The following is a 27217-nucleotide window of genomic DNA, read 5'->3' on the forward strand; positions in this document are numbered from 1 at the left end:
CATGTCTTTAATTTAGAGTTCGATGCATGCCCTTTAGTTCTTAAAATGTATGTGCATCATAGATAATATTTATGAAAAATTTACACATATGTACAAAGCATGTTATGTAAATATATGGCTTTTTACATGTTGTTATTGAAGAGTATGTGACTCTTAACTGAAAGAGTTGGGACTCTTTTTGAAAGATGTGTGTGTGTGTGTGTGTGTGTGTGTGTGTGTGTGTGTGTGTGTTACATCTTGAAAATAGGGATATCTACTGTTTTATTGATGTCACTGATGGAAAAAATATCCATTTTGATGAAGACAATCACCTGCCCACTTAGTGTAGTATATTCCTAGACTGTAGTCCATTCTACTATCTCTGTCCATAAATCAGCAAATCAAGATTTACCATGGTCTTTATTTATAAGATAACTGAAAGAATTCTATAAATGGATTAGAAGTCAGTGTTAAGCCAACTTAAAAACTCTTGTACTAAATCCTATTTGACCGATATCTTTTTCATCTATTTCTAGAATCAAACTCACGAGAGCTACTGTAGAGTCTGGTGGCTATAATTTAATGCACTTTTGAAAACTGTATAAGAGTGGTGTTCTAACCAGAAAATTTTGAACTTTTTATTAGAGAATTTCACATCCATATTCCCTAGAACTGCTGCTATACCCCCTTCAGCTTTTGTCACAGCTATGACTGGCTAGCAGACCGAGCTCACCCGCATGCACTGGTACTATGCAATTGCACCAACTGAACTCACAGATTTCAGTACCAAATGCTACCCTTCTTCGTCTCTGGAAGAGTTGGTTTCTCAGATGCTTTCCATACACTGTTTTTCTTCAAATAATTAAGAACTTCCCAGTGACATCACATGGAGTTTTTGTTTTGGGAAGGTTTTAAATTCCTGTTTCAATTTCCCAAGTAAATAAAGGTCAGCCAAAGTATCTGGTTCTTCATGAGTGAAGTCTGACAAATTCCTTGAAAAGCAGAAATGTCGTCAGCTAACTGAATGCACTGATATAAAACTCTTCCTACTACTTCTGTTTTTGCTTCCAGTGCATCCAGGGCTTACACAGAAATCGTACGTTCATTCTGTGTGCCGTCAGACGTGCATCCCCTCTTTAGCACGGATGGATGTCGGCTCTTTTTTAAAGGGTTACTTTCATGAAATCAGCTTTTGTACTCATTAGCTTTCTCTCCTTCCTTCTGTTTTATACTTACTTACTTTGGTCCTTGTCCTTATTTTCTTTCTTAATATATACTTGGCTTTAACTTGTTCTTTCTGTGGTGTTTAAGAAGGAAGCAGAGAGGAGATGTTGCTGGGCATTTGCTTTGTCTCTAAGACAGGCATTCAATGGCAAGCATTTCCCTCTCAGCTCTTCTATTAGCGTCCTCATTCTTCCCATCATGAACACACAATGTATATTTATTCTATCTATTTTCACTTTCCCTGCAAAATTCGGCACTGTAGTCATTCCTGGATCTGGACTTAGGAAATCCTTATTCTAATTATGGACATATCTTTCCTTCTCGTGGCTTTAGATTTATAACAGGAGACTGAATATTGTGAATTTTGTATGAGTGGGTTTTACATTTTGTTGTCTTTCATTAAAATTGTTGACATGTTCCCATACATAGCTCCACTATTTAAAATCAATTTGGTCCTTTCAAAGTTTGCTTTTATGGTCTATGGAAGGTCCAGCACATACTAAATGGCCAGGTTAGACCTTTCAGGATGCTGCAGAAAGCAAGACGTTTCCACTTTGGTGAGTGAGAATTAAGCATTCCTAGCCTCCCGTCAGCTCTGAAAGTATCTGTCCTCTGCTTTCTGGTTGTTATGTTCTAAGCTTCAGAAAAACTGATCTACTAGTTAGTCTAAAGGTCAAGTGGACCACATGCAAATGTAATACCTTTCTGTGCAGCCTCCAGTGCTCTATTCTCTGCCTCTTGTGTTCAGCTCAACGGCCTGATAATAGTTGGGTTCTTTGGGTGAGAGGTTGTATGGAAACTGCCTTCAAAAGTCAGCTGCAACAATTTATAGTCCTTGACATCTTTGTTTTTTGTCACTCGGGCATCAAAGTCCTATGCTGCCTATTGTTCTATGGAAAATTCGGTTAAGAGACCTTGATTTTCTAGAGGATTACAGTGGGAGGTCAAATAGGACTCCAACATTCGCCGTGGTTGGAAGCAAAAGTTGCAGTTTTAACAGACGAAGACTGAGGAGACACACAAGTAAATCCCAAGAAGTCAGGCCAATTCTGTACATTTTGGTAGCAACGCAGTTCAGGTAATTGGCACAAAGTTTCTCATAAATATAATTCTAAGAAGATAAGTCACGACACCAAAGATTCTTACAGAGAAGACAATGTGGCCAGCATTTATAACTGCTTCAAAAGTTATTGTTGGTCTTTCCTTTAACATACAGTCCTTCTAGAAAAAAATCCTATAACAGACTCACTGACAATCTGTTAGAGCTATAAATATAAACTCTTAATCTGAGAAATAAATAGGAAATTTAGAAAGTGAGGTGAAATAAAACAAAGGAATGTATTGGCCTGCAGTTTAGCAGTGTTTCCCCAATCTGTCTTGATATGGACCCCCTTAACCCTATCTAAATGTAACAACAAGTCAGAAAAAGCCCCTTGTCATTGAAGCAGGCATGTTGACTATAGGTTTATGGGGTGCCATGAAGGCATATATGGCCCAACCAAGTCTTCCTCACTCATATTTTCTTGAAATAGTTCAGTTCAGTAGCTTTTCTAGTGAATGGACAAAACACATTCCAATCTACTAATATACTGGTAAGTTTTTCATTCTTTGTACTGATGTAAGAATTTCTACACAGGTAAAAATACACAAAGAAACACTTTCATCTTTTATGAAGTAAATACATTTACCATTTCAAGATGGGCACAATCAGATAGAAGGCATTAATTAGATATTGTATTTATGTTCTTTTAGTAAACTGAGTATATCCACATATGAATACTTTCAGAAAGAAAAGGATTCTTGATAATTGGAATGAAAATGGAAGATAACTTGATAATTGCCTGCAGAGTTATAAATTAACCCAAAGAAAGATTATCACTAACATAGTACTGATTTTTATGTTTGAATTAGTGATCTGTTGTATTGTCTGAACTCTGCACATAAACAATTTTAAGTTAATTGTGTATTGTGTGTGTGTGTGTGTGTGTGTGTGTGTGTGTGTGTCCAGGTATACTTGTCATGTGTGTCCATCTGGAGGCCCTAAGATTAATGCCTGGTGTCTGTGTTTGTTATTCTCCACCTCATTCATCCATTCACTCATCCATTCATTCATTCGAGACAGAATCAGTGAACCCTTGGTCTCAGTTTTCATCCTCTGCCGTCAGTCAGGGAGGCCCTGGGATCCGCCCATCTCTGTACGTGTTCTCATAGATGGTGCTCTGGGCAGCACAGGTCTCTATGTAAAGTTAGATGTAGGAGTAGAAAATCTGAACTCAAGATGCTTTGGCTTCTGCAGCTAACACCTCACACACAGATCCATTTATCCAGTCCCCAATTTTAAGGTTTCAAGCCTACATCACGACATAATAGACTAGAAGAGGCTTTTGCAAATTATACTCACCGTAGTAGTCTATGAGACAGGCCTTTTCCTACACTGACACCGACAGAGAATGCTGTTTCTAAAACAGTCAAATTTCCACTAAGGTGCTAAATCTACTTCCCAAAATTTTAGGAAGGAAGGCTGAAGTATAAAGAAGTTGCTCTGGAAGCTCATGTGAGACCTTGTTACAGAGGAACACATTCGTGTTCTATCCCACAAGAGACAACGTGATCCACTTGCTCAGTTTCACCAGTGTGTATCCCAGGGCCTCCCTGACTGACGGCAGAGGATGAAAACTGAGAGCCATGGGTTCACTGATTCTGTCTCGAATGAATGAATGGATGAATGAATGAATGAATGAATGAGGTGGAGAATAACAAACACAGACACCAGGCATTAATCTTAGGGCCTCCACATGGACACACATGACAACTCCATCCACTCAATGGCAAGGGTTTTTGAAGTGTGGCTTCAGCCATTGTTTTAGTACACAGAGAGTCCCCTGTACACATCACTGTGGAAGAGGGATGGCATGGCTGTGGTCCATGCAATTCCTAGGTCTGGGAACTGAGTTGTGCCCATGACGACATATAGTCACGTTTCTATGTTCCAGTGCTATTTAATAGTGAGATGAAAACCTTGCGTCTTTTCTGATTTTACATGCCATCATAAAACTATAAATGTTCCTTGGGACCTGACCATGTAATAAACTGTTGGATATTTACATTAGCCTGAAAGTTACAAAGACAATAAAGACACAAAGGGAACCAAGAAAGCCTGGAAATTCTATGCTGGACAATAGAAATTGTTTTTCTTTTTAATTCGCATTCATGAACGTGAACAAGACCTAAATAATTTTAGCTATCTGAATGCTGTTTTTAAAAATCATTTATTTCCTTCCCATCAACTTACTCGGCCTCTGTGTATATCACTGCTAGTCACTCTTCAAGCCATTTGTAATAAATAGTTAACAAACATTTTTTGGGGGGATTTTGGATTTTTATTTTGTCTTTCCTGTCTATAATCTGTTTTATCTGATATAATCTTTAAAATATTGCCTACTCAGAATGCTTTAGAAGTGCTTGCATCTCCCTACCCCCTAAACCTCCAAATCTGTACAAGTATTGATGACTTCAGACATTTTTAAATACAATGATTAAGTACCTTAGAAAGGAAACAGGTCTATACCTGAAATGTAAGCTATATTTTTCTGGGTTATATTAAATCATGTCAGTACAATTAGACGTCAGTCAAAATTTATCACAAATAACTTTCCCCTTTCAGGAAGTTTACCAGTGTGGTTGTGGTTTGGAGAGAAGGATGTTAAATGTTTAAGTAGGTATATAAGAAGTACATTTAAACTAGTTGATTCGTGTGTGTGTGTGTGTGTGTGTGTGTATGAAAGGACTGAAGAGGTGTTTAGAATCCTATAACAAGTAACAAGACAGGAAGCAAAGAAACAAATTTATGTAACCCAATGATTCTACCAATTACTGCAACTATACTTTTCTACTTTGACAACTGATAATTTCCCCCAATAAATAGCCTGTGCATATGTTTTGGACAAATGTGTAATAATGAACAGGCCCAGGGTGCTCTCATTGATGTACTTTATTTTTCTTATGTAGGACCGGATGAGGTTTAAGAATTATGCTTCCTCATTTCTCCATCCATGTGTTATGTGCATCTTTTATGCACGATGACTATGATGGACACAGACATCGGTCCCTCCACTAAGAAAGCTAACTCTTATCGTTCCAGCATTTCCATTGGTCATAGTGTTCATAGCACCATCTTCCAAATTCAGCTACAAGCCTTCAAAAGGCACAATCAGCAGGGGAAATCACACCTACCAGAGCAGCTAAGTGATGAGCTGGGGTAGGATTCATAGGTGGACCGATTGCCCAGCATGCATGAGATTCTAGGTCCCATTGCCAGCACCACCAAGCAAAACCAAAACCCAATCCACAAAAATAAAACCAGAGCAATAATACAAACTAGGAAACAAAACAAAACAACTCTGAGTGGAGCCTTTGAAACTAAACAAATCACAGACTTCTGGAAGATAAGGGGCATACCTACTCTTCCTTTTTTGTCCACTGTGAAGAATCGATATAACTGAATAAAAGTAAGATTATTTGCAGAAAAGTCCAAAGTTTTGATATCTACTTTTATATCACTTTGTTCAAGTGACAACCTTCCCTAGATTCCTTGCACTAAATGCCTAAATTAAGAAGCGAAATGGACGGAACGGCACACTGCAAGGTGCTCTGGGAACTGTGGTGCCTGCATTCCTCATTGTTATATAAAATGTCTTATTTTATAGTTTATTTTTGATATCTCAATGGATTACTTAAGCAACACACAGATACACAACTTTAGATATCTCAAATGTTACAGCTGTTTAAAATAGACACACAGAGTGTCAAAATACCCTACTAGTATTAACCATAAGGAGTTAAGGGATATACATATTTTCGTCACAATTGTAGTATACATTGCTTCACTGATTCGCGAAGGTGAGAAAAAGAGCTAGGGAAACTGCCAGCGTATAAAGAGCTATAGCATAGCGGGGGAAGGGCTGTAGTAAAATCTAAGAAAGAAGGAGATAGAGTTGATATTTTTCATTACTATACATATATGAAACATGCATGGAAGGACCAACAGTAGGAAACCAATCAAGAACTCTCTAGGCCTTGACAAATAAATAATCCAAGCATATAAACTTTCTCTTGGATGCACCTTCTATCTTTCTTCATGTGCGCACAGCGTGTGTGCATGTACTCTCAGAATCCAGGGCACAAGCTCATGTGTTGCTCCTTAGGGGCCAGCCACTGTGTCTGTTAGGACAGGGTCTCCCAGTCGGATGCAGAGCTCACTGATCAGGAGAGGATGCATGATGAGCCCCAGGGATATCGCTGCCCATGCTATCACACCTAACTCTTTATCTGGGTTCCAGAATTCTTACATTCTGTACCAACTGAGCAGAACCCACGGCCCGTGTAATTTCTATTCTTAAACTGCTCACTCTTGTCTCACGCTGAAGTATTATAATAACTGACTCTACAAGAAAGCAATACACAGGGTTGGGGATTTAACTCAGTGGTAGAGCACTTGCCTAGAAAGCACAAGGCCCTGGGTTCGGTGCCCAGCTCCGAAAAAAAGAAAAAAGAAAAAGAAAAAAAAAAGAAAGAAAGCAATACACCCTGAAAACACAGATGTCCAAAAAGCATCTGTATGAAAGCAGGTAAGTTGATTTCATTTAAGTCATTATATAAAGTGTGTGTGTGTGTGTGTGTGTGTGTGTGTGTGTGTGTGCACGTGCATTCAAATTCTAGTCTTAGGTCGGACTCTGTATGAATCCTAGGTTAACCATACAGGGATACTGCTGACTGATGATTTCTGCCATGACTAAAAGTTCAGTCACATTCTAAACATTTACATGGTGAGAATGAACTCTATGCTATGTGATTTTTTTGCTTGATTTTTCTCCCAAGATAGAACTGGCTATAGATGAAGACTATATGTTTGACTACTCTGTTCAAGTAAGGAACATGAAAAATGGAGGTTAGCTGACAAAAATCAATCAATCACTCAATCAATCAACAGTACCAAATAATCCCCCACTGTGGTGTTTCATGAGTTGAGACCTCTTTACTTCTGTTCAGACATCATGCATGAAAATGCTGGGGAAACGTGAAAGGGTAACTAGTTAGGGTTAAAAGTGCCCGTGCCAGCATGCACGGAAGCTCAAAATTGCTAGCAATCCCTGGGACGAGATCAATACCTGCAGAGTATTCAGAACAATGGCAAAGTGGTCTGTGAGTCCTTCTGGTTTCTCTAGAGCTCATGAGACCAGAGAACGGACAGGAGGAAAAGGATTTAGGTTGATATAACAAATGTGTTTATACTAAAATGAAATGAAAATAGCTTTGTGAGATGAAAATGTATCATGGAAGAGACTTCTCATGAGTATTTTTGTCTAGAAATGTACAGGAAGGTTCAAAGTAGTACAACCACTTCTACCTGTAAGACAGGGTTGCACGAGCTGATAAAGTTTTGATTTGTCTTATAGAGAAGTATGAGGTGAAGTAGATGGGTGATGGTTATTACCATAGGTGGGAAAAGAGGAGTGTGACTGAGTCATCTGACAGATTCTCTTATCAGCTGCTGTGACCCAAAGTGGCTTTTATCTGGTGGTCACAGCCTTCTGTCAGGGAAAAGCAGCCGAATGGCATCCCCTGTCCTCCATGCAGAGGGCAGAGGCACTGGGATATCATTATCAGGGTTGGATGGGTGGACTCAGTACTCCACGGTTATGCAAAGTATGCATGCGACTGATACTGTTTGTGTGATTATCAGCGTAATCCAGTTCTATCAACCACCCCCAGAAAGGAAAGGAGGGGGCGAGGGTGGGGAAAGTTCACACTTGGCAGATGACCTAGAAAACAGGCCAGGTGCTGGCCTAAGATCAGTTTCAAACAGTGCTTTCTCATAGGAAACCTGCAGGACAATTGATACTACTTTTAAAACATACTTTCCCTGTAAATATGAGTTGCACTAGCTGAAATCACTTAATCTAATGTGACTCTCATGTTGACCACTGGATCTGTGCTGTGAAGTCTTTTGGGCTGACACAGGGCTTAGTTGACAAAGTACTCAGAAGCATTAGGATCTGAGCTCAGATCCCCAGTACCCATGTAATAATCCAGGAATGGCACTGCGTGTCTGTAAGCACAGTGCTGGGGATTGCTGTGATGGTAGAGACAAGTGCATGCCCGGGACAAGCTACCTGGCCACTTAATCTAATCAGTGACTTCAGGTCCCAGCACATACTTATATTTACACACACACACAGAGAGAGAGAGAGAGAGAGAGAGAGAGAGAGAGAGAGAGAGAGAGAGAGAGAGAGAGAGAGAGGAGGAGGAGGAGGAGGGGGGGAAGGAAGGGAAGAGGAGGAGGAAGGGGAGGAGGAGGAGAGAAACAGAATGAATTATGTTTGACTTAGTCAATACACTGTTTGGTATGAAATTTATAATTAGAACAATTGATATTATATTTTTAACAATAGAGACAAAGGTGAACCCTATCCACCCAAGCCAGATAATACTTCAGAGTTTTTGAGAACTGTAAGTAAAAATGGGCAAGTGTTTCATCCAATTCTCTGACAGCAAGAAGCCTATACCTTTAAAATCCTCATGGACTCCTTTACCAGCCCAATAGAAGAAAATGTGCAAATATATTCAAAGGCAGTATAAGTCACACGATTTAATTCCAGAGGGATTTCTCATAATAAAGGTGTATGTATGCAACTTGTATGAATGAGATAGTTTTTAGTGGGAAATTAGTCAGGCTTTAACGACCATTGAACTATTTGCCTTTTTAAAAATAATTTTATTTAAATCATTGAATTTAATCATTGGGAAGAACATAGGCATCTGATGATTCTGATATTTCTTTTTGTGTGTGGATAACACATAGCCCTTAAAATAACAAGGACGTGAGTAATCAAGACAGTTCTTCTTTGAAATGTTTTCAAATGTACAATAGGGAGGAAGATGTTTTAACAGATGGGCATTTATGTGGCACATCTGGTCTGGTTCCCTTTTATAGGACAAAATTGCCTTAAACCGACAATTAGACATAAATTACAAATTTCTTGAGCTAAAAAAATGTCAAATATTGGGAGGTCATAAAGCATTGTAAAAAAAAAAAAACAAACCCTCCAACATTTTTAGAGTATTTAGGAATAAATTCAGTATTTATTCAGGCTAATTTTCCACAAGTCATGAGACTTTAAAACTGGAAGGTTCTTCCAATTGCAGTAGTCAGGGGAGGTTACGATGAGGATATATATAAGGCAAAGTAGTTTTACAATGCATTTATTTTAAGAGATATGTACAAAGAGAACGATATGCTAAACAAATTTAAAGTGAATGTCAATATTTTACTTAGCATTTAATGAAAAAGTGTTCCTGCAGACGTGAGTTGCTCTCATTAGTAAAATGAGGGTCAAACCCTGAATTCGAATAGAGCCTTTGCTGATCTGCTTTTTAATTTTCTACTCACATGCATGCTTGAAATGTAATTCAGTGTCTGACCTAACGGCATCTCAAGGAGTTTGCTTTATATTTAGATTTCACTAGACAGTAACTGAGTTTCCTTTAGCACTAACAGTCTTCTTTTCAAGTGTTTTTAAGTGATTCCATTGTTTTAACAGTTTCTCTCATAGTAATAAAAATCTATCACTAGTCCATGGTCAGAGCTAAATTTTTAAAATTTATTTTATATAAATGAGTACTGTGCCTATACTGATTTTATGGACAGTGTGCACTCCCAGTGCTCACAAAGGATCCCCTAAAACTGGAGTTGTAGGCAGTTGAGAACTACCACGTGGGTAGTGGGAATTGAACCTAGATCCTCTGAGAGAACAGCCAGTGCCGTTAAACACTGATCTATCTCTCCAGCTCTAATGCTAAATTTTTCATGTAGCATAAAATACTAATGACCCTGTGAGGAAATTCTTACTATTTTTTTCACTTTCTAACTTATAAAATATGTTTTGTAATCACTGATATATATGCTTATCATTTATTTACATACTTTTTGCATTTCCCTTTCCTTTATTTATTTATTTATGTATTAATTTTTAAATTAAGACTATGTGTGCCTATGTGTAGGTATGTATACAAGAATATTGAAGTATTAACTAGAAAAAAATATATATACAATTCCAGTTCTTATGATACTTTGAAAAATAACAGGTGTGTTATATATTTTATTTAATAACGATTTAACTGCTATACTGTTTCCATAAAGTACTGGCTGTGATATCTAAAAAACCAAAATATAAAATACTCAACATGCCATTTAGTATTTACAAAGAAAAGAGTTACAATAATTTCTTAAACTGAAAATCTAAGCACAAAATACACATTGTTTTTTAATTAGGAGCATTGGCCCCTGACTTAATACTAAATCAAATAAAAATTATGCTACAGTATATATATGTACACATGTGTACATGTGTATATATACATACACACATGGTATTTATGTAAGAATGTCTATATGGTAAATCTCAAGATTTCTTGCGAGCAAGAGCTTAAGACTGGGCCAGCGTCTTCAATTCTTGTACAACTCCATACACTATGAATCTGGAACATATTTGTCAAAGTGTAGCTCATTTCTCAATGCACTGAAAACTTGTTCTTGATCTTTACCTAATGGATAAAGCATGTCAGTTCTTCTTTGCTCCCTTTTCTTTTATCTTTCTTTTTTCTCATGTTGAAAAGAAATTATGTGCATGGGTGTTTTGCCTGCATGTATGTCTGTGCTCTGTGTACAGGCAGTGCCCTCAGACAACATTAAGATAAGAGTTGATTTCCTGGGACAAGGACTACAGATTTGAACTTGGGTCCTCCAGAAGAGCAACAAGTGCTTTTAAGGACTGAGCCACCTCTCCAGCCCTTTCTTTCACTCTAGTTGTAGAATCTGAATTACTATGAGTAAGTCATCCATCCCTCTTACAGGGAGCAGGGGGGAGCGGACAGAGAAACAAGACAGGCACTGTGGAAATCTTTGTTTAATATTTCCTACACGGTCACTTTAAAAGTTCAAATAAACTGGAAAAGCTAAAACCCCAACTTTGGAAGACTAGAGAGTGCTCTTTTAGGCTAGGTACAGGCTGGGCAGTTCACCTTACACTCAGCATCATGGCTAAGCCCAGGGAGGCCAAGGAGGAATGAAATAACCTGACAAGCTGACACAGCTCACCTACAGTAACCACATGCTTGAGCCCAATGTCGACTTACTGTCTTACAGGGCACATGCATGCGCCACCCTCTCTCCTTTGTCATAGGTAGCAACTTAAGAGCATTGTACTGGGCATTTCCATACATCACATAGCAGTAAAGGGCATACACTTTGGAGTTTGATTGCCTTGGTTTGAATTCTCTTTCTGCTTTAGCCTCCTCCCCTGCATGATAGAAATAACAGCAAGATGTTCTCTTGGCTAAACACCTATCAGTGTCTTTTTAGTCTCTCGGTTGACACAGTGATGAGTATCCCAAGTGTTACTATCCTTTTAAGAGTATGGGCACTGGGGAGAAGAAGGCTCAATAGCTAAAGTGCTCGCTGTGCAAGCATTATGACCTGAGTCCCTAGAATCTAGAAAGACTGGCAGGGCACTGCATGTTTATAGTCCTAATGCTCCATCAGTGAGATGAGGCAGACTTCTGAGCCAGCTGCCTGGACTGGGACATGTGGCTGTGAGGAACAGAAGAGAGACCCTGTCTCGAGCAAGGTTGAAGGTGAAGGTCAGCCCCTGAGGTTCCTCTCTGACATGCACATGCCTGCCATGTCATGAGCATCATCACGGTCCCATACCCTTCCTGCCCATACACACAGAGCTAGAGTTAAGGATGACTGTAGCCTAACTTATCTGTGTCAACTATATGCCTGTCATTATAGTCATATAATTCCTCCTATATTCAATTTCCAATCATTACAAAAACAAAGGTTTTTACTAGAGTGATTTTCACCACTCTGAAAAGATTAAAAAGATGACCCAATAAAAATATTGTTAACAAATTGAATGATGAGCAAAGATACAGGTTACTGAAAAGTTATCAAAAATTGAACAGAGGTTTGATTGCTTCACAAATATCTTTAAACTCTTTAAAAAGCTGAAAAATAAAATTATAGATGAGGCACTAAGGATGTGGTTTAGGTTAACAAAACTAAACCAAAGCCCTGCTCTGAAAGAAAAGGACCTGGCTTTCTACCTAAAGAAGCGACAGTAAGAACATGTGTGTTTGTGTATTTACGTGTTCTAATGCAAAGGCTTCTTCACTAAAAGTATTTTCCCAGTTACTAGGCCTGTGATATGAATATCACTTCCTGATGTGAGAACAAAGACTTTTAATTAAATAATCCATGGAGTGCTTAGTACAGGGCTGCGGCATGATTGCCCATGAATGCTAGGTGTTACTTCTAAGTCCTCACTATTGAGCCAATGCTTAACCCATGACTATGCTGTGTCCTTTAAAACATGTGAACACCACATTGAAAAGTGGATTATATAGTTATCATGCAAGACTTTACATATACACTTATAGATACACTAATGATTCTATGTATTCCAGACAATTTTTACGTGTTTCCTTTCTTTTTTTTTTTTTTTTTTTTGGTTCTTTTTTTCGGAGCTGGGGACCGAACCCAGGGCCTTGCGCTTCCTAGGTAAGCGCTCTACCACTGAGCTAAATCCCCAGCCCCACGTGTTTCCTTTCTTAAACTAGAATATTCGTGACAGGAATATATAATGTTCACCAGGACTGGGCCTACTGCTGGTAACTGAAACCATACAGAAAAGCTTCGAACCTATAACACAGGAAGCAGATCTGTGGTACTAATATCCAATGTGATTATCAGTACAATAGAACAGCGGGCAGTGGTTACCCAGAGAGTAGGACAGTACAAGTTCTTCCCATGAACAGTACTATCACAGACACAGAAATCCGATGGAAAGTCACTCTAAAGGAGCAGCTCTTAATATTAGTTTGGCTGCCACGGCCATTTCCTCAGCTTCTATGCTTAGAGCTGTTTCTGCAGAAAGCTTGTTTCTACTTTTCCAAAAGGCTCCCCTGCCCTCACTTCTGGTTACATTTAGTCAAGGTGAGGTATGGAAAGGACACGAGAAGGTGGAGAGGCAGATCGTAGGCGCCATGTCACCGCTTGGCAGGGCCTGCTTTCCTTGGCTCCAGGTCAGGGCTCCAATCCTTGGTCCTTACTTCCCTCACACTTTTGAGGGGAAGCTGGAGAAAATGGGGATCCTATAATATACTCTCAGAGTGAAAAGTGTACCATTTTGGCTTTTTAAGATCCAGCACACAACAATTACTTCTAGAAGGGGGGGGGGGAAGAGATGCTAGCTGACAGCCTTATCAGGTAAGGTTCAGGTTGACAAGCTCTAATGGTTTTGTTATGAAGATCTTTGACCAATAGCTATTCTTTACTTAAAAACTGCTCTTAATTTGTTAGTAATGCTAATTATGCTAGCTCAAATCACACCCTATGAACTAGGTATTGTTTCATAAATGGTATCATAACCAAAGATAGATATAATGGTATTTCACTATTAAGTGAACTTGGACCATGTAGTTGGAGAACAAAAGATGTTTCATGAGCAAGTGGTTCAGGTATCCATGGTAACTGCTACTACACAATCTGTCCCCTTCAGCCCACATCAATCACCTTGTGTCATGTTATCAATAAAGCTAAGAGAGAAGGAAACGCGGATCTAGTTTGTAAATGAATTGCATAGAACTTAGTGCTAGCTATGACAATTGTGTTTTCTGGTCCCCTTTCCAAAAGGCAGTCTTGACATAGTGGAAAAGAGATTTCTCAGCTGCCTGAATTTCCCCAAGTCCTTATGATTGTATACTATGCACGGAAGAAGAGATAGCCTAAGGAAATGACAAATCGTATGGCCATTTGCTCATCAAAAGAGAAGACTGGGTAAACAGGTCTAGGGAGAGTTATATAGATTTAACCCTCGGAATTGAAACAAAATATGATAATATGACATTCTACACTTATTAAACGATTCCACTATGAAGAAGTAAAGCGTATTAGGGACACCCTCAATGTGCTTAGTTACTACCCCAGTGTCTGCTCAATGGACCTGTTTTGAAATGCCAACAGAAGCAAGTATTGAAGCCACGAATTCAGCTACCTGTACTCCCTGCCCCTGTGACTAATGCAGCTGCTACCACTACTGAGCTCAGCGTTTCAATGCTGAGTCCCTCACATCCCACAAGTGGTCAACCAGCCAGGAGTATCAGGTTGATTATATCAGACTCCGTATAACATGGAGAAGGGGTAGATTCATCCTCACAGGAACTGAAAGATGTTTATGGCTGACTTGCCATCCCTTCCTAAGCTGCTTCCTGAGTGGATTTAGCAGAACACCTGACCAGTGATATCCCTAGTCACACTGCCTCCAAGAAAAACACCTTTTTGATGGAAAGAAATAGAATAGACTCAAACCTACAGCATCCATTCACATTCCTCATGTTTCGTTCCCCATAATCAGCTGGCTAAGAGGAGTGGTAAAATGTTAATCACTGGGAAGGCTCCCTAAGTGGCTGCCATCAAGGTAAGGCTTAGTGTGTTGAACGGATGTATCACATGACCTAAGATATCCTTTATATGTGAGTCTGAGGATAAAAGAGTTAAGATGTTTGCAATTACTGCGTGAACTAAGTCGGAAGAGCAGACTCATGAACTCTTATGAGGTGCACAGTCCTTAGATCAGTAACACTTCAATGAGTTAGAATGTTCAGGAACCCGAAGAAAATACCCTCACCTCTTAAAAATACACCTCAACTTATATTTTCATAGTAAAATATACCACTGTAAGCAATAGAATATCATATTTTTTAAAAAATTATGACAAGTGAATTATTTTTCAGTTAGGAAAGAAAGTAAAATATATTCTTAGAATATTTTGTTTTCATATGCACATTCATTTAGCTTTCATGATATCCCAAATTTAATATTGCATTTTGTAATTCATTTTTATTTTTAAAATTAAGTTTAGCCTTAAGGATAGCACGAAGATGTAAGGAGGACTAATATGCTTAAGCATTCCCACACATCCCACAGCATGATGTAATGTAACATGTCAATGCACATGAGAATATCACCTTCTCAGATCTCCATCTTAAAACTAAAATTTAACATGTGCTCATAATCAAAGCAGATACAGAACATTTTATTGTAATTTTCTACCGTTAATGTCTCAGCAATGGTGATTTATGCTGAAATCAATTGAGAGTCATCCAGATTTCTGATTCTTCTTCCTCATTCATGTATGGATATTCTAGTATTTTCTTAGCACATTAAACACTCTTGATCATTAAATCATTTAGGAAGCAGATAAAATGTTCAGACCTTTCCCAAAGACCACAGTTGGAAAACTAGCAAAACAAGGAGAGTTAAAAATGAAATATAAATTCCTCCAACAGTCAATTTTCTAATGAATACAGTACTTTCAAGTTTAAAAAGAACAATATTTGATTTCTCACTGAGATCTAAGCCTGAGACCTACTGAATTGATTAAGAAGCTCTATAGCGTTCACGGATTCTGAAAACTTCAGAAAGTAATTGTGACACTTGCTAGGCTCCAGTAACCCTGGATTTAACATAATTATGTGCTGGTAATTATGAAACTTAAAGAAAATTATGTTCTAATACAAGACACTTCAGTGGCAGTCCCCTGTTTCAAGTCTGTGGATCTATGAAGACCCACGTACATCTTCCAAATGCGACCAATACCAACGGACGCCCGTGCGAGGCTCTCCCAGCCAAAGCTACATGGTACTTAATATAATGCTGCAATACTGTCCGGACTTCAGCTTTGACGTGGCGACACTCACCAGAGTGGGTCCTGAGGTGTCCTGTGAGAGCGTCCCTTCTTCTACAAGCATAGCTACAGAAAGGACATTTGAACGGCTTCTCTCCAGAGTGTAACTTTATGTGTCTCAGAAGGTTGCCCTTCTGGGTAAAAGAAGCTCCACACTGGTTACAGTGGAAGGGCCGCTCACCTGCAGACAGGAGGAAAGACCAAACTGGTTATTATAAGGGAATGATTTGCTCTCCACAGTTAACCACAGACAATTCCCCCAGGTTCACAATGATCATCTTCCGGGTACCATGAAACCTTCACTCTCCTAGAAGATCTCTCTGCTAATACTGACTTTTTAAACTTCAGGTCAAGTAGTCACTTCCTCACTTAATATAAACATGACGAGAGTCTTGGCGTTGACTTAGTAGTAACAGCACAGAACAGTAGCTGACCAGCTAGCTGTCACCACTCAGCTGACCATGCCTTCCATACAGTACTTTAATCCTCGCTGTCATGTTAATACACATGAGGTATCAGTTTAAATTTAGGAATGAAGAACCAGAAGTCACCAAGAGCGAAACATCTGATAATACTGACAGTGAGAACTGAACCTGTCAGCAAGAGGACCCCAAAAAAGACAGAAACAGCGTATAAGTCTTCAAAGCTCATTAATAGAATCTCCAACCAGAGACAATCTCCTGTTCTCTTGGACATGCTTGCCTATGAACAGTGAAACTTTTGGTAAAAATCCCCAGTGTATCTGAGAAAATCCAAAAACTATCATCTTTCTAGATATTTTCTGTACATTATTTTTGTAAAAAGAAATAATAAGAATCTCTTCTCATGTTTCTCTATCAATGAAACTAATAAAAAATTATTTAAGCCTATACTCTCAGCTTTGTCTTTTGCCCTCAACCAACGATCACTAAAGAGATCAAAGGTTATAACAAATACATAGAGGCAAGAAGTCAGTGAAACCATCAAGATCAAATGGATAATTATTAATCTTGAGGAGAATGCCCTTATTCTTCATCTGACTGTTGCTAAGCATAGATAAAATAAATGATAAACCGACATATAAACACATGGTAAAAATATCTCATCCTAGAGCCCTAGAGAGAAACCAAAGTTAAAGGCTCCGTCAGAGCTGACAGGATCCCTGTCCGTATTTGTTACACGGCAGGCATCATTTACAGGTTTCACAGTCTGACTCTGAATCGCCATGTCCGTGGATCCGTACGTTACCAGTGAGGTGTACCTCAGAATAGATTTGGCCTGTAATATAGTGGAAGCTTAATGTTCTTCCATCAAAAAAACTAGGAAGTAAAACCAGATAAGCTTTGGCCACTTCCTAGCAGCAGACACTCTATAATCTGCCATACGGTTCTGTTATAAAACCTACAGAACTGAAAATCAGGTAAGATCAAGTATTTATAGGATTCTACAGCATGTTTTCTTTCAGAAAGTCAATGATGTACACACCAAAAAGCTTGCATATAGGCCCTTTCCCCTTAAAATAGCTGTTAGAGCGAAGCTAAATAAGGACCTAAAACAGATAAAACACTAAAAAAAAAAACCTATTAAAGTTAGCTTACACTGAAGTTTATTTAACTAGTTTCATCTGCTTAAGTCTAAAACACCCCAGAGAATCCTTACAACTTAGTTCTGAAATCTAATTCCGGCTGGGAGTGGTGGCACATGTTTTTAATCCCAGCCTTTGGAAGGCAAGCCTGAGGGATCTCTAAGAGTTCAAGGCCAGTCAGGTCTACATAGTGAGACCCTGTTAGAAGGATCTAACTCTGATCAAACCCTCTGTTTCATTTGTTGAGACGAGTCTTGCTCTGTAGATTTACTGGTCCTTGAACTTACAGTCTAATAGCATAAGAGTGTCTAACTGACTGATCATGGGTGTATGCTGCTGTGGTTGGCTTTTAAACCTAAGTTTTTAAGATCCTTTTAAATTTTATACACATATACAACGTACTTTGAGTCTTTGAATTTTTTTTCCTCCAGGGAAATAACAGAGTGCAACTTTAAAAATCATAATTATCTATTCTCCACCCTGACATGGAATTTTAATAAAAGGAAAGACAGGGGAGCTTCAATAAAGTAGCTATGTTAAAAAATGATAAGAGCTAATATAAATTGTACTTTTCACTTCCACTGTGCGGGTTGGCTCTTGGACTCTTTAGCTTTCTAGGAAAGGGACAAATCGGGACATAATCACATTGAAAAGAAATGAAATGAGTAGCTCTGTTTTGAAATCATGTTGGCTTTTACAGCAAGCTGATTTACCATCTTTAAAGCATCTTTGAATTGATAGCTTTAATCCCTACACTAAAGTAGCTAATTCAGTATTTAAAATAATCTACTCTGTAAAGGAAATAATACGAAGGGAACCCCCTGTAAAAAGATTTTTTAAACTAGCTTTAAGCTAATCTAACCAAGTTTTATGATACTAGTGATGGGATCAGTTCATATTAGCATTTACAAAATGCTTCAGATATTTTTGAAGCTTTTTACTAAGAAAAACCTCAGAGAGTACGATAGCAAAAAGGTCCCTAGGTAATCTGGGAATATGGCTCTGTTGCTCTTTCCACATGGAGGCCTCTGTGTGTCCACAGGCAAGACGTGGCTTAAGCGGCAGTTCCTTTCTGATAACAGAAAAGGATCTTGCAACAAGGTACTCCAATTTCAGACATACCGACCTCTAGGAAATGTTAGTTACTACTAAGTCTTTGTCAGTTTTCTATTTGATAGTTGTCAGTTTCAGACTTTACTCATTTTAATATGAAATCTGCTGAACTATGCTTCGTGCCTTGGTTGTAAAGAACTGACTTGCATTCTGACAACGTGCTGTGTTCCAGTGCTCAACACTGAGGCTGCAATTAGAGTTACAATATCCATAACACTACAACTGGAGACGAGGATAAACCAGATTAACTTTGTCTGTGTGTGTGTGTGTGTGTGTGTGTGTGTGTGTGTGTGTCTGTGTGTGTTCATAGCTACTTAGGAAAAACAAAAATTGAATTAACTCAATTTAAAAACTTTATAAAATATTAGGATCCTGATTTTCAATGTTATTGGAAATTTCCCAAATTAGACTTTGTGGAAAAACCAATATAATTAATTTGGATTTAAATAAAATAAGTCATCGACCTTTTATAAATGCAAAATAATTGTATAATGCCATGAGAACTTTCAACAATGTATTTGAATTATTTTAATTTGTCCTTTAAACCAAATGGAGAATTAGATGGCTCTTTTTGAGTGAATTTATATTTTATATAAAGTATTATGTTCTTCACATACAGATGGAAACACATGTTTTAACATCCCCACAGACTTCTTCCTTATATTTCTAATACTACAGAGCAATCTGATTGAAAACAATCATTTGTGACTGCATTTGTCACAAATCTTCCCAGTGGTGGGTGGAGAAACCTGGACTAACAAGAGAGACATTTAATGGAGGTGCGGGCATGGTATTCTTCATGTCCAATCAAAGCTGATTGTGGGTCTTGTTTGTGTTTCATGGCTTCTGGATGCAAGGTCTCAGGAAGCTCAGACCAGCCTTGAACTTGTTCTGAAACAGGGACTGGCCTCAAACTTCTGATCTTTCCAACTTCTGCTTCCCGGGATTACAGAAGTGCTCCATTATGCTAAGCTGGTATTGTTCTTGAAATGCCAGCCCATCGATTTACCGATGGCCTGGATGAGTTGACACGTCATTTTTATTGTGAAAAATGGCATTTCAATAATTTAAATAATTTCATGCACATTTTAAATGTGTTTGAGCATTTAAATAAAATACACATTATAGGGACCAGTTAGCTTTTGTGACTCAAATACAAGGAGGTGCTCCTGTGTTGAGTTGCAAATCCAACAAGAAATGTTCGAGAGCCTTGGAATGAAGCATGAGTGGAAAATGCCAGAGTCTACAAAACAGGACCTGGGTGTTTAGTCCAAGGACAAGAGAGCTATAACTCAGCGGGGGGCAAAAGTCAGGATTATTTAATTTATAATTTTCTCACACATTTCATTTCACATCAGTTGAGCTACTACCCCTATTTTTTTTTCTGACCCTGTATTTCCAGTAAAGAATGCATGGAGTGTCTGATAAAATATGACCTGATCACTCGCTAACGTAGCAATGGCAAAGAGGTAACAGCAAGCTGTTAAAAGACAAGAAGTGGCACTTTAGTAGAGTAGTAAAGAGAAAGAAGAAAGGTGCCTTAGATCTAACACCCCACGTAATTGGGAGAAATTGGGTGAGCTTATGTTTTTTTTATTCACTGACAACTGTTTATTAGATAATTTATGAGCTAAAAACACTTAAAACATTCTCCCCAAGGGCCTCCCAAAGGATTTAAGATGGTGGCTTTTGTTTAGCTACAAATAATTTTTTTAAGAGTGAGAAGCTCTAAAATGAAGACAGGCATTCCTAATAAATAGAAAATGAATGCCTTGTGATACTACTTTCTGTGGTGGTTTGAATAGGAATGGTCCTCAAAGGCTCAAAAGTTTGAATGTTTGGCCCATAGGGAATATCACTACTAGTAGGTGTGGCCTTGTTGGAGAAAATGTGTCACTGTGGGGGTGGACATTGAAGCCTCAGATGCTCAAGCTAGGTCTAACGGAGCAGTCTCTGACTGCCTTCAGATTACAACTCCCAGCTCCTTCTCCATGAAGGAGCGCCATGCTTCTCACCATGATGATAATGGACTAAACCTCTGAAACCGTGGGCTAGCCTAGTGAAAGGTTTTTCTTTATAAGAGTTGCTTTGGTCATGGTGTCTCTTCACAGCAATAAAACCCTAACTAAGACACCTTTCTAAATCTAGTTTAAAGAAACATAAATAAGCCTGTTAGCAAATAGTATTACAGTGGAATTGAGCATATGACAATCAACTGGGATCCATTAAGTGATTAGAAATGTATAGTTAGGGCCTGATTTAAGATTCCACTCCTAACAGAGTGCCACAGTTCCCCAGGCTTCTCTGTGAATATGTACTGAGATTAACAAAAGTCTCCCAGATTTTTGAAGGATTTAAGTTTTCAAAATAGTTCAGTAATGCAAAGGAGTTTGTGTTGTTGAGTGAACTTCAAATAGTTGCTTAGTTTATTTTCCTTGCCCTTACTAGTGAGTCTCACATTTTAGGACCTATGAGATCGGTGTAGCTATTGATAATCAAGTTTTATGCCAACTACATCATTTTCAGTATTTAAATAATTCCATTCCACTTTTGTAGCAAATATGAAGTGGAGAGAGGAGCAGGTGTTGAATTATTTTATTTAAAAATGAGTGAATTTTACAACAGATACACTAAAATACAAATTAACGTCTTTAAGAAAGGGTTCTCATGTTCTTTGAATTTCTTTACAAAAAGCATGAAAGATTTATTAAAAATCTTCCCAAACTAGTATTTTGTATAAACTTCAGTCTTAAAATTATCAGTAATAAAATTCAACCACAAAGTAAATGAACAGTTTTAATATTCCAAATAAAGAAAATTACTCATTTAAATGAATGTGTAATGCCCTTTAGGACACACCCTCTAAAATAATAAATGTAGTTTTGTAAACTCCTTTTCCAAGCCGGTATTATTTCATAAGCATGGCGTAAGAATAGATTAGTTTTATAGAGCCCTCCTTTTTTTCTTACTAACTTTTCCCTAGAAATCTAAAATATTAAAGAAAAAATTCATTGGTGATATAAACATCACATTCATTGAAAAGAACATTTTAAGACATCACATTCATTGAGAAGGATATTCAGAACAAAACAAAAAGCAAGAATGCTAATTGTTATGGTTAGAAGAATATGCACAGCGGAAAGTGGATGACATAACTGCACTAATCTGACTGTGAAAATTTGACTGTCATTAGAAAGACATCAGCCTTCGTTTATGATCACGCTTTATGATAATAGGGTCCTGCATATAGTAGCCCAACTGTGTGTGTTCAACTGATTAATTAAACAAAACACTGTAGGATAAATTTTTAAGTTGATTATTTTGAAGCCAAATTTAAAAATAAAAGTTTCATGTGATTTGTCCTCTTTTCCAAACAAAAATCACATTTTAAATGGAGAATATTAATTTTAAATGTTTTGCTACGAACACCACCACCATGGTTTATTCAAAGATCTATTCCTTCTATTCTTTATTGATTTCAAAAGGGCCTCGTTATGTAGCCTTGGCTAGCCCGGAGCTCACTTTGTAGACCAGTTCTTGCAATCACAAAGATCCTCCTGCTTCTGTTTCCCAAGTGCTGGGGCTAAAAGGTGTGCACCACCACACCTGGCTTGAAAAGTTTGGCTGTTGTGTGGTTTGTGGATAGCTTCAAGGTAGCACAGGCTGGACTCAAATTTTATGTAAGTTAGTATGACCTTGAATTCTGATCCACCTGCCTCCACTTGCCAAACACTATGGGATTACAGGTGTGTGCCACCCTGTCTTGCTAAACTTTAAAGTTTGCAAACCATTAATGTTATTCTTTAAACACACACACACACACACACACACACACACACACACACACACTTTTATTGTGTCGTTTTTTCTCCATTCTTTTCTTCCATCCTTCCCTCGCTGTCCTTCTATCAAACACTCTATGTCTCTATAACACTCCTTCCTCGTATCCATTCCTAAAAGCTTATATTAAATTGTCCACAAGCTTTTTCCTCAGCTAATTCCACATTTCTGTCTACATACCTGCCACCTTTTCACATGTCTAACCCTACACATCTTTCTCCAGGGTTAAAATTAAACATCACAAGATGGTAGCATCCTTGAACTAGAGAAAGTACCCATCTGCTCCAGAGGTCTCTGGTAGGCAAAGACTGACCAGAAATAAGAATCCAGGAAGTTGACTAAAACGGAAATGGTTCTTCCCTATATAAATGGCTGAGTTCTATTCTGTAGCATAAGACTAACAACTTTGTTACCTGCCCCTGGGTACGGTCAAATATCTATACAAATATAAAAAGACTGAATCACCCAAGGAAATTCTCCTATACCTTTTGATCCCTTATTGTATTAATGCTACTGTTGAACTGAATCCCAAACTTCTTTTCTCTGACATGCTATTCAGACTTGAAGTCAGGAAGTCCAGACCCAGGCTACTCTCTGCCTCCCAGCAATCCCTGACTAGCAGAACTCTGAAAAGATAACTTCCCATGGTCCCCCCTGAATAAAGAGGAAAGAGAACAGGGGTCAGGTAACATCAACATCAGACGCCACGGGCAGTCATCAGGTTACGCGCTCAGCTGCTTACCAGTGTGACTCCGTTTATGTACCATAAGCACATTGGGCCCAATGCAAACCATGCCACAGACGTCACATTTCAGTTTACCATTCGGAAGCCGGATTCCTCCCTCGCCTTGAAGGTCCTGGACTTTCCTGTTGTCGGCCACCTCGCCGCTCTCAATTAGGGGATCTTCTAGGCTGCTCCCCTCATCGTGGCCCCTGATCTCGTCCTCACGGCTCAGGGGCTGCCTGTCACACTCTTCATCACTCTGCATTTCCAGCTTTACAGAATTTGCTGTGATTTAAAAGGAATTGAAGAACACTTGTTACGCGTCGTCACCGCCACTTCTTTCCCACCCACTGTCACTCTGCCGAATGGGTGGAAATGACACACTAAGTCAATCCATACTGTGTGCGTTCGATGCTCTTCTAGTGGGCAAGTCTTTGGTGAGATCCCTCTCAGGAGCGGTCTCAGTGAACAAAGGACCCTTCACTTCTTCACACACTCATTTATTTCACTCAGCCCTGCTGCCTTTATGCAAGTCATTAACTAATTCTTGCATTTTTTAGTTTGCACTTTCAGAGTCAATAAGAATGAAAAGTGTGCATGGACGACACAAGGTTAAGTATTGCTTAACCCGCTAAGCCATGCCTTGTCTTAATTTAACAATCATTTATTTCGCATTCTCTGGTTCACATCACAGTACCTGTGTCAACCTGCTTTTGCACAGAGCAAGAGAAACAACTCAAGATCTTAATCCCACAAATGTCTGTCACAGAGCAAGGCACACTGTCCAGGCAAATGTCCTCGAGTCAGACTGAACACAAACATTTAGCTGAGAGCCATTTCAGTGTGAGGTAAAGTGCACAGACCTTGCCATCTTAAATGACCCTGCTATTGTTTCCTAACACGGTCCTCTATGGAGCATGCTAGGCTGTAAACCAAAATGTGCTAACGCTGATCTCTATAAACCAAAGAGCGGCTAACGACAGGAATGGCTTAGCGTGCGTGTATGCACTTGCGACTGTTAAGAAATTTGACGTCTTCTGTTTGCTGTTTTTGGATCATCCCACAGAAAAGCTGGAATTCTGTTAACACAGCCCTCAGTCTAAACTGCTTAGTCTTTTCACAAAGCAGAGGCAGGCTTTGAGTTAGCATCGGGTATTTGTCCTGGGAGCTTGACATTTTCTTAAGAATCCACATTGAAGCTATTAAATATACAAATGACTTCACTGCTACCTCGATAGAGGAAATGAGTTCATAAAAGAAAGTGTATCCTTATTATTACCACAGTTAGTTTCTTGAAGAAGTTACATATCTTGTGACCGGATATGTAACTAATGCTTATCAGAATAGGGCGTCATCAAAATGGCTGGCTCTGTCCTGCTCTCCAGAGCTCTCTACTCAGAGCCAGGATGCTACAGAGGGCCAGTGATATAACCCTAACTAATTACTTAACCTGTGAATCTTTATCATACATTTGAAAAGTAGCAATGAATTCCAAATGCTGAGTACGGCTTGGGCAGAACTGTTCACTAAGAGTGAAGATGCATTCTTAAATTGCCAAGCATTTTAAAGAACTTAACATTGCCCCCTGTCCTCCTTTAACTGGAAATGCTCTTGTCTCTACTTCTCAGGGCTGATCTGAGCATTGACTTAGTTCACTTAGTAAACATGCTTCTCGTTTTGGGCAATATAGCTCTATAATTATTTGGTAAGTTTTTGGTGAAGATCAATGAACTGCCGTGATATAAAATACTCTAGAATCCATGAAAGGACAGTCACCCTTATTGAGTCTAGCAATTGAGAGACTGATATGATCCTACTGGATTTTGAGAGGAGAAGAGAGTGTTCTACTCAACACTATGGCCCAAGCATTCCATAGACCTTGTGACAGGGAGGAGACAGTCAAGCAGTGTGTAGTCACAGATGCTACTAAAATCACGACAACATTGTTCCTCCAATCCAGCTTCATACACAGACTCTATGCCATTGTGAAGAAAGAGGAAACAATATAAAGGACTGAGAAAGTTAAGTCATTGCTCAAAATCCCCCAGTCTCCTTCTCAAGAGAAATCAGGATCCTAATGTTCACATTTAGAAGTCTATCCGGATCCATTTAAAATGTAATATGAATCATGCATCCAGACCGTCAACAGCATAGATTTATGATCACTCCGTCTTTGTTGTTATTACATACACAGATATTCACACAGAAGGATCAGTGTGAAAAGTCTTGTAGTTTTACATGCATTTAAAATTGTGACAGAAGCTCACCCCTAGAAGTTTAAATGCTGCTTCTTTTTCTGAAAACTGATTAGCAACATCCTTTGCCCACTTTTTTTTTTCTAATCGGGTTTTCAAACTTCCTTCACTGAGTTGAAATGTTTTTTTTCTAATCTGGAAGTCAGAAAAACAAAAATATCCAACCCCTAAAATGACTGTGGGGCTAGTGTGACACCTACAAGAATAGCCCACAGCCAAAAACAAGACGGGTTGTCATCAACCAGAGAGCATTGTGGGAATGCTGTACAGGAGTCTACATGGGAGCATGCCAGGAATGCTGTATAGTGTTACTTCTGCTTGAACTTCAGATCTCTCCTCAAGATACCTCATTATGTATATGTGAACACTTCAGACCTGGGGAGGAAAACTCTTATCCCAAGCATTTACCCAGGAGCTTAGTTCTGCACTGCTGACGTATTTTTCAAATATTTCGGCTTGCTATTTTATTCATGAGTTGAGTTTGCTAGTGTTTGACAAGCAGTGTTTAACCAGCATAAAGCTTGCCAGAGTTCCTCTGGCAGAACTCAAGAAATACACATGAGCATGTGCAGACATTACACATAGAGGTATCAACCTCTCAGATATGGAAATAGGACAGAACTATACAAAAGAACACGCGAGTTTTAAACATCTTTTTTCCTTAAGGTGAGGACATTAAAATAAGGACATCTGAACACAACAATGGACATTGTTAAAATGCCATTCAAAAAGAATGGCAGATTAAAATATACTCAGGAGGATCTGTTCTTTCTAGAAGAGTATACCAGATGCAAACACTGGGATGTTTATTTTTGCTGGAATCAAGACATCAAAAATGATAATGCTATTGTAGTGTTTCTTGTGCTGATGCTGTAAGAGACTATGCCCGTCACATAACTTTGTGTCCCATTGCTTTTCTTACAGTAGATTTCCTTACTTGTAATACGTAACAAATTTCAATACACAAGTCATAGATTAAACTTTACCAAAAACAGTAGTCCACACAAGGAAAATCCCATAATAACTCAAATGCTAATGGCTGTGTCTAAAGTTAGGTTGACATTCCGCATTAAAGAAGCAACGGCTACTAGTGTTAAATCCTAACTACTAAACAGAAGCTCTGTTTAACTTCAAACACTATGGTGTAATTTATTGTCAGTATAAGGAACTCCTAAATATGTCAGAGAACCTATAATATTTTAAATATTTTATGTTAAAATGCAAGTATTGGGAAAAAAGGTTGTTTAAATTTTCACATTAATAAAGAGTTGGTTACCACTGTTTAAATCAAAATATAAGCCCAATACAACGATGGACCACTACATATAATACTAATAGTATTTTAGTTTTCAATTTTGAAATTGGAGTTTGAACTTTCGGTACATGGATTATTTTTTGCAATGTAGTCTAGGAAGTTCTCATAAGCAGCCTATACCTATTCTATAGAAGGCTGAAGCTAACTTCATTTTATGTAAGTCTGGCATGTTCTTCCAAACTGTATATAACTAAGTATTAAAGGAATGTTTTTAGGAAAAAGGTGACTTCTTGAACAAATGATCGATTAGCTTCTTCGGTAAGCATATTGAGCTATGTACACTTCAACACGGAGGCTTCAACATGCTCTCCGTGTGCAGATCTGTATCAGGCAGTCGAGAGCCATAATACATGGGTGAGGCATTAAGGAGAGAACTGATTGAAAATTTACATATAG

The 27217-nt window shown here is 38.5% G+C and overlaps 1 protein-coding gene across 9 annotated transcripts in view; it reads right to left on the bottom strand.

Annotated features, from left to right (window-relative positions):
* Nucleotides 1–27217, bottom strand: part of Ikzf2 (IKAROS family zinc finger 2) — a 144469-nt gene that overhangs the window by 24625 nt on the left and 92627 nt on the right. For 6 of the 9 annotated variants that reach the window (NM_001106916.2, XM_087565323.1, XM_087565326.1 and 3 more), the window contains 2 exon segments: nucleotides 16024–16191; nucleotides 23270–23536. In NM_001106916.2, the coding sequence (NP_001100386.2) occupies nucleotides 16024–16191; nucleotides 23270–23536 (435 nt within the window). 9 annotated transcript variants of the gene reach the window in all.

This window comes from Rattus norvegicus, chromosome 9 (assembly GCF_021556685.1).
Source record: "Rattus norvegicus strain SHRSP/BbbUtx chromosome 9, alternate assembly SHRSP_T2T, whole genome shotgun sequence".
Taxonomy (NCBI): domain Eukaryota; kingdom Metazoa; phylum Chordata; class Mammalia; order Rodentia; family Muridae; genus Rattus; species Rattus norvegicus.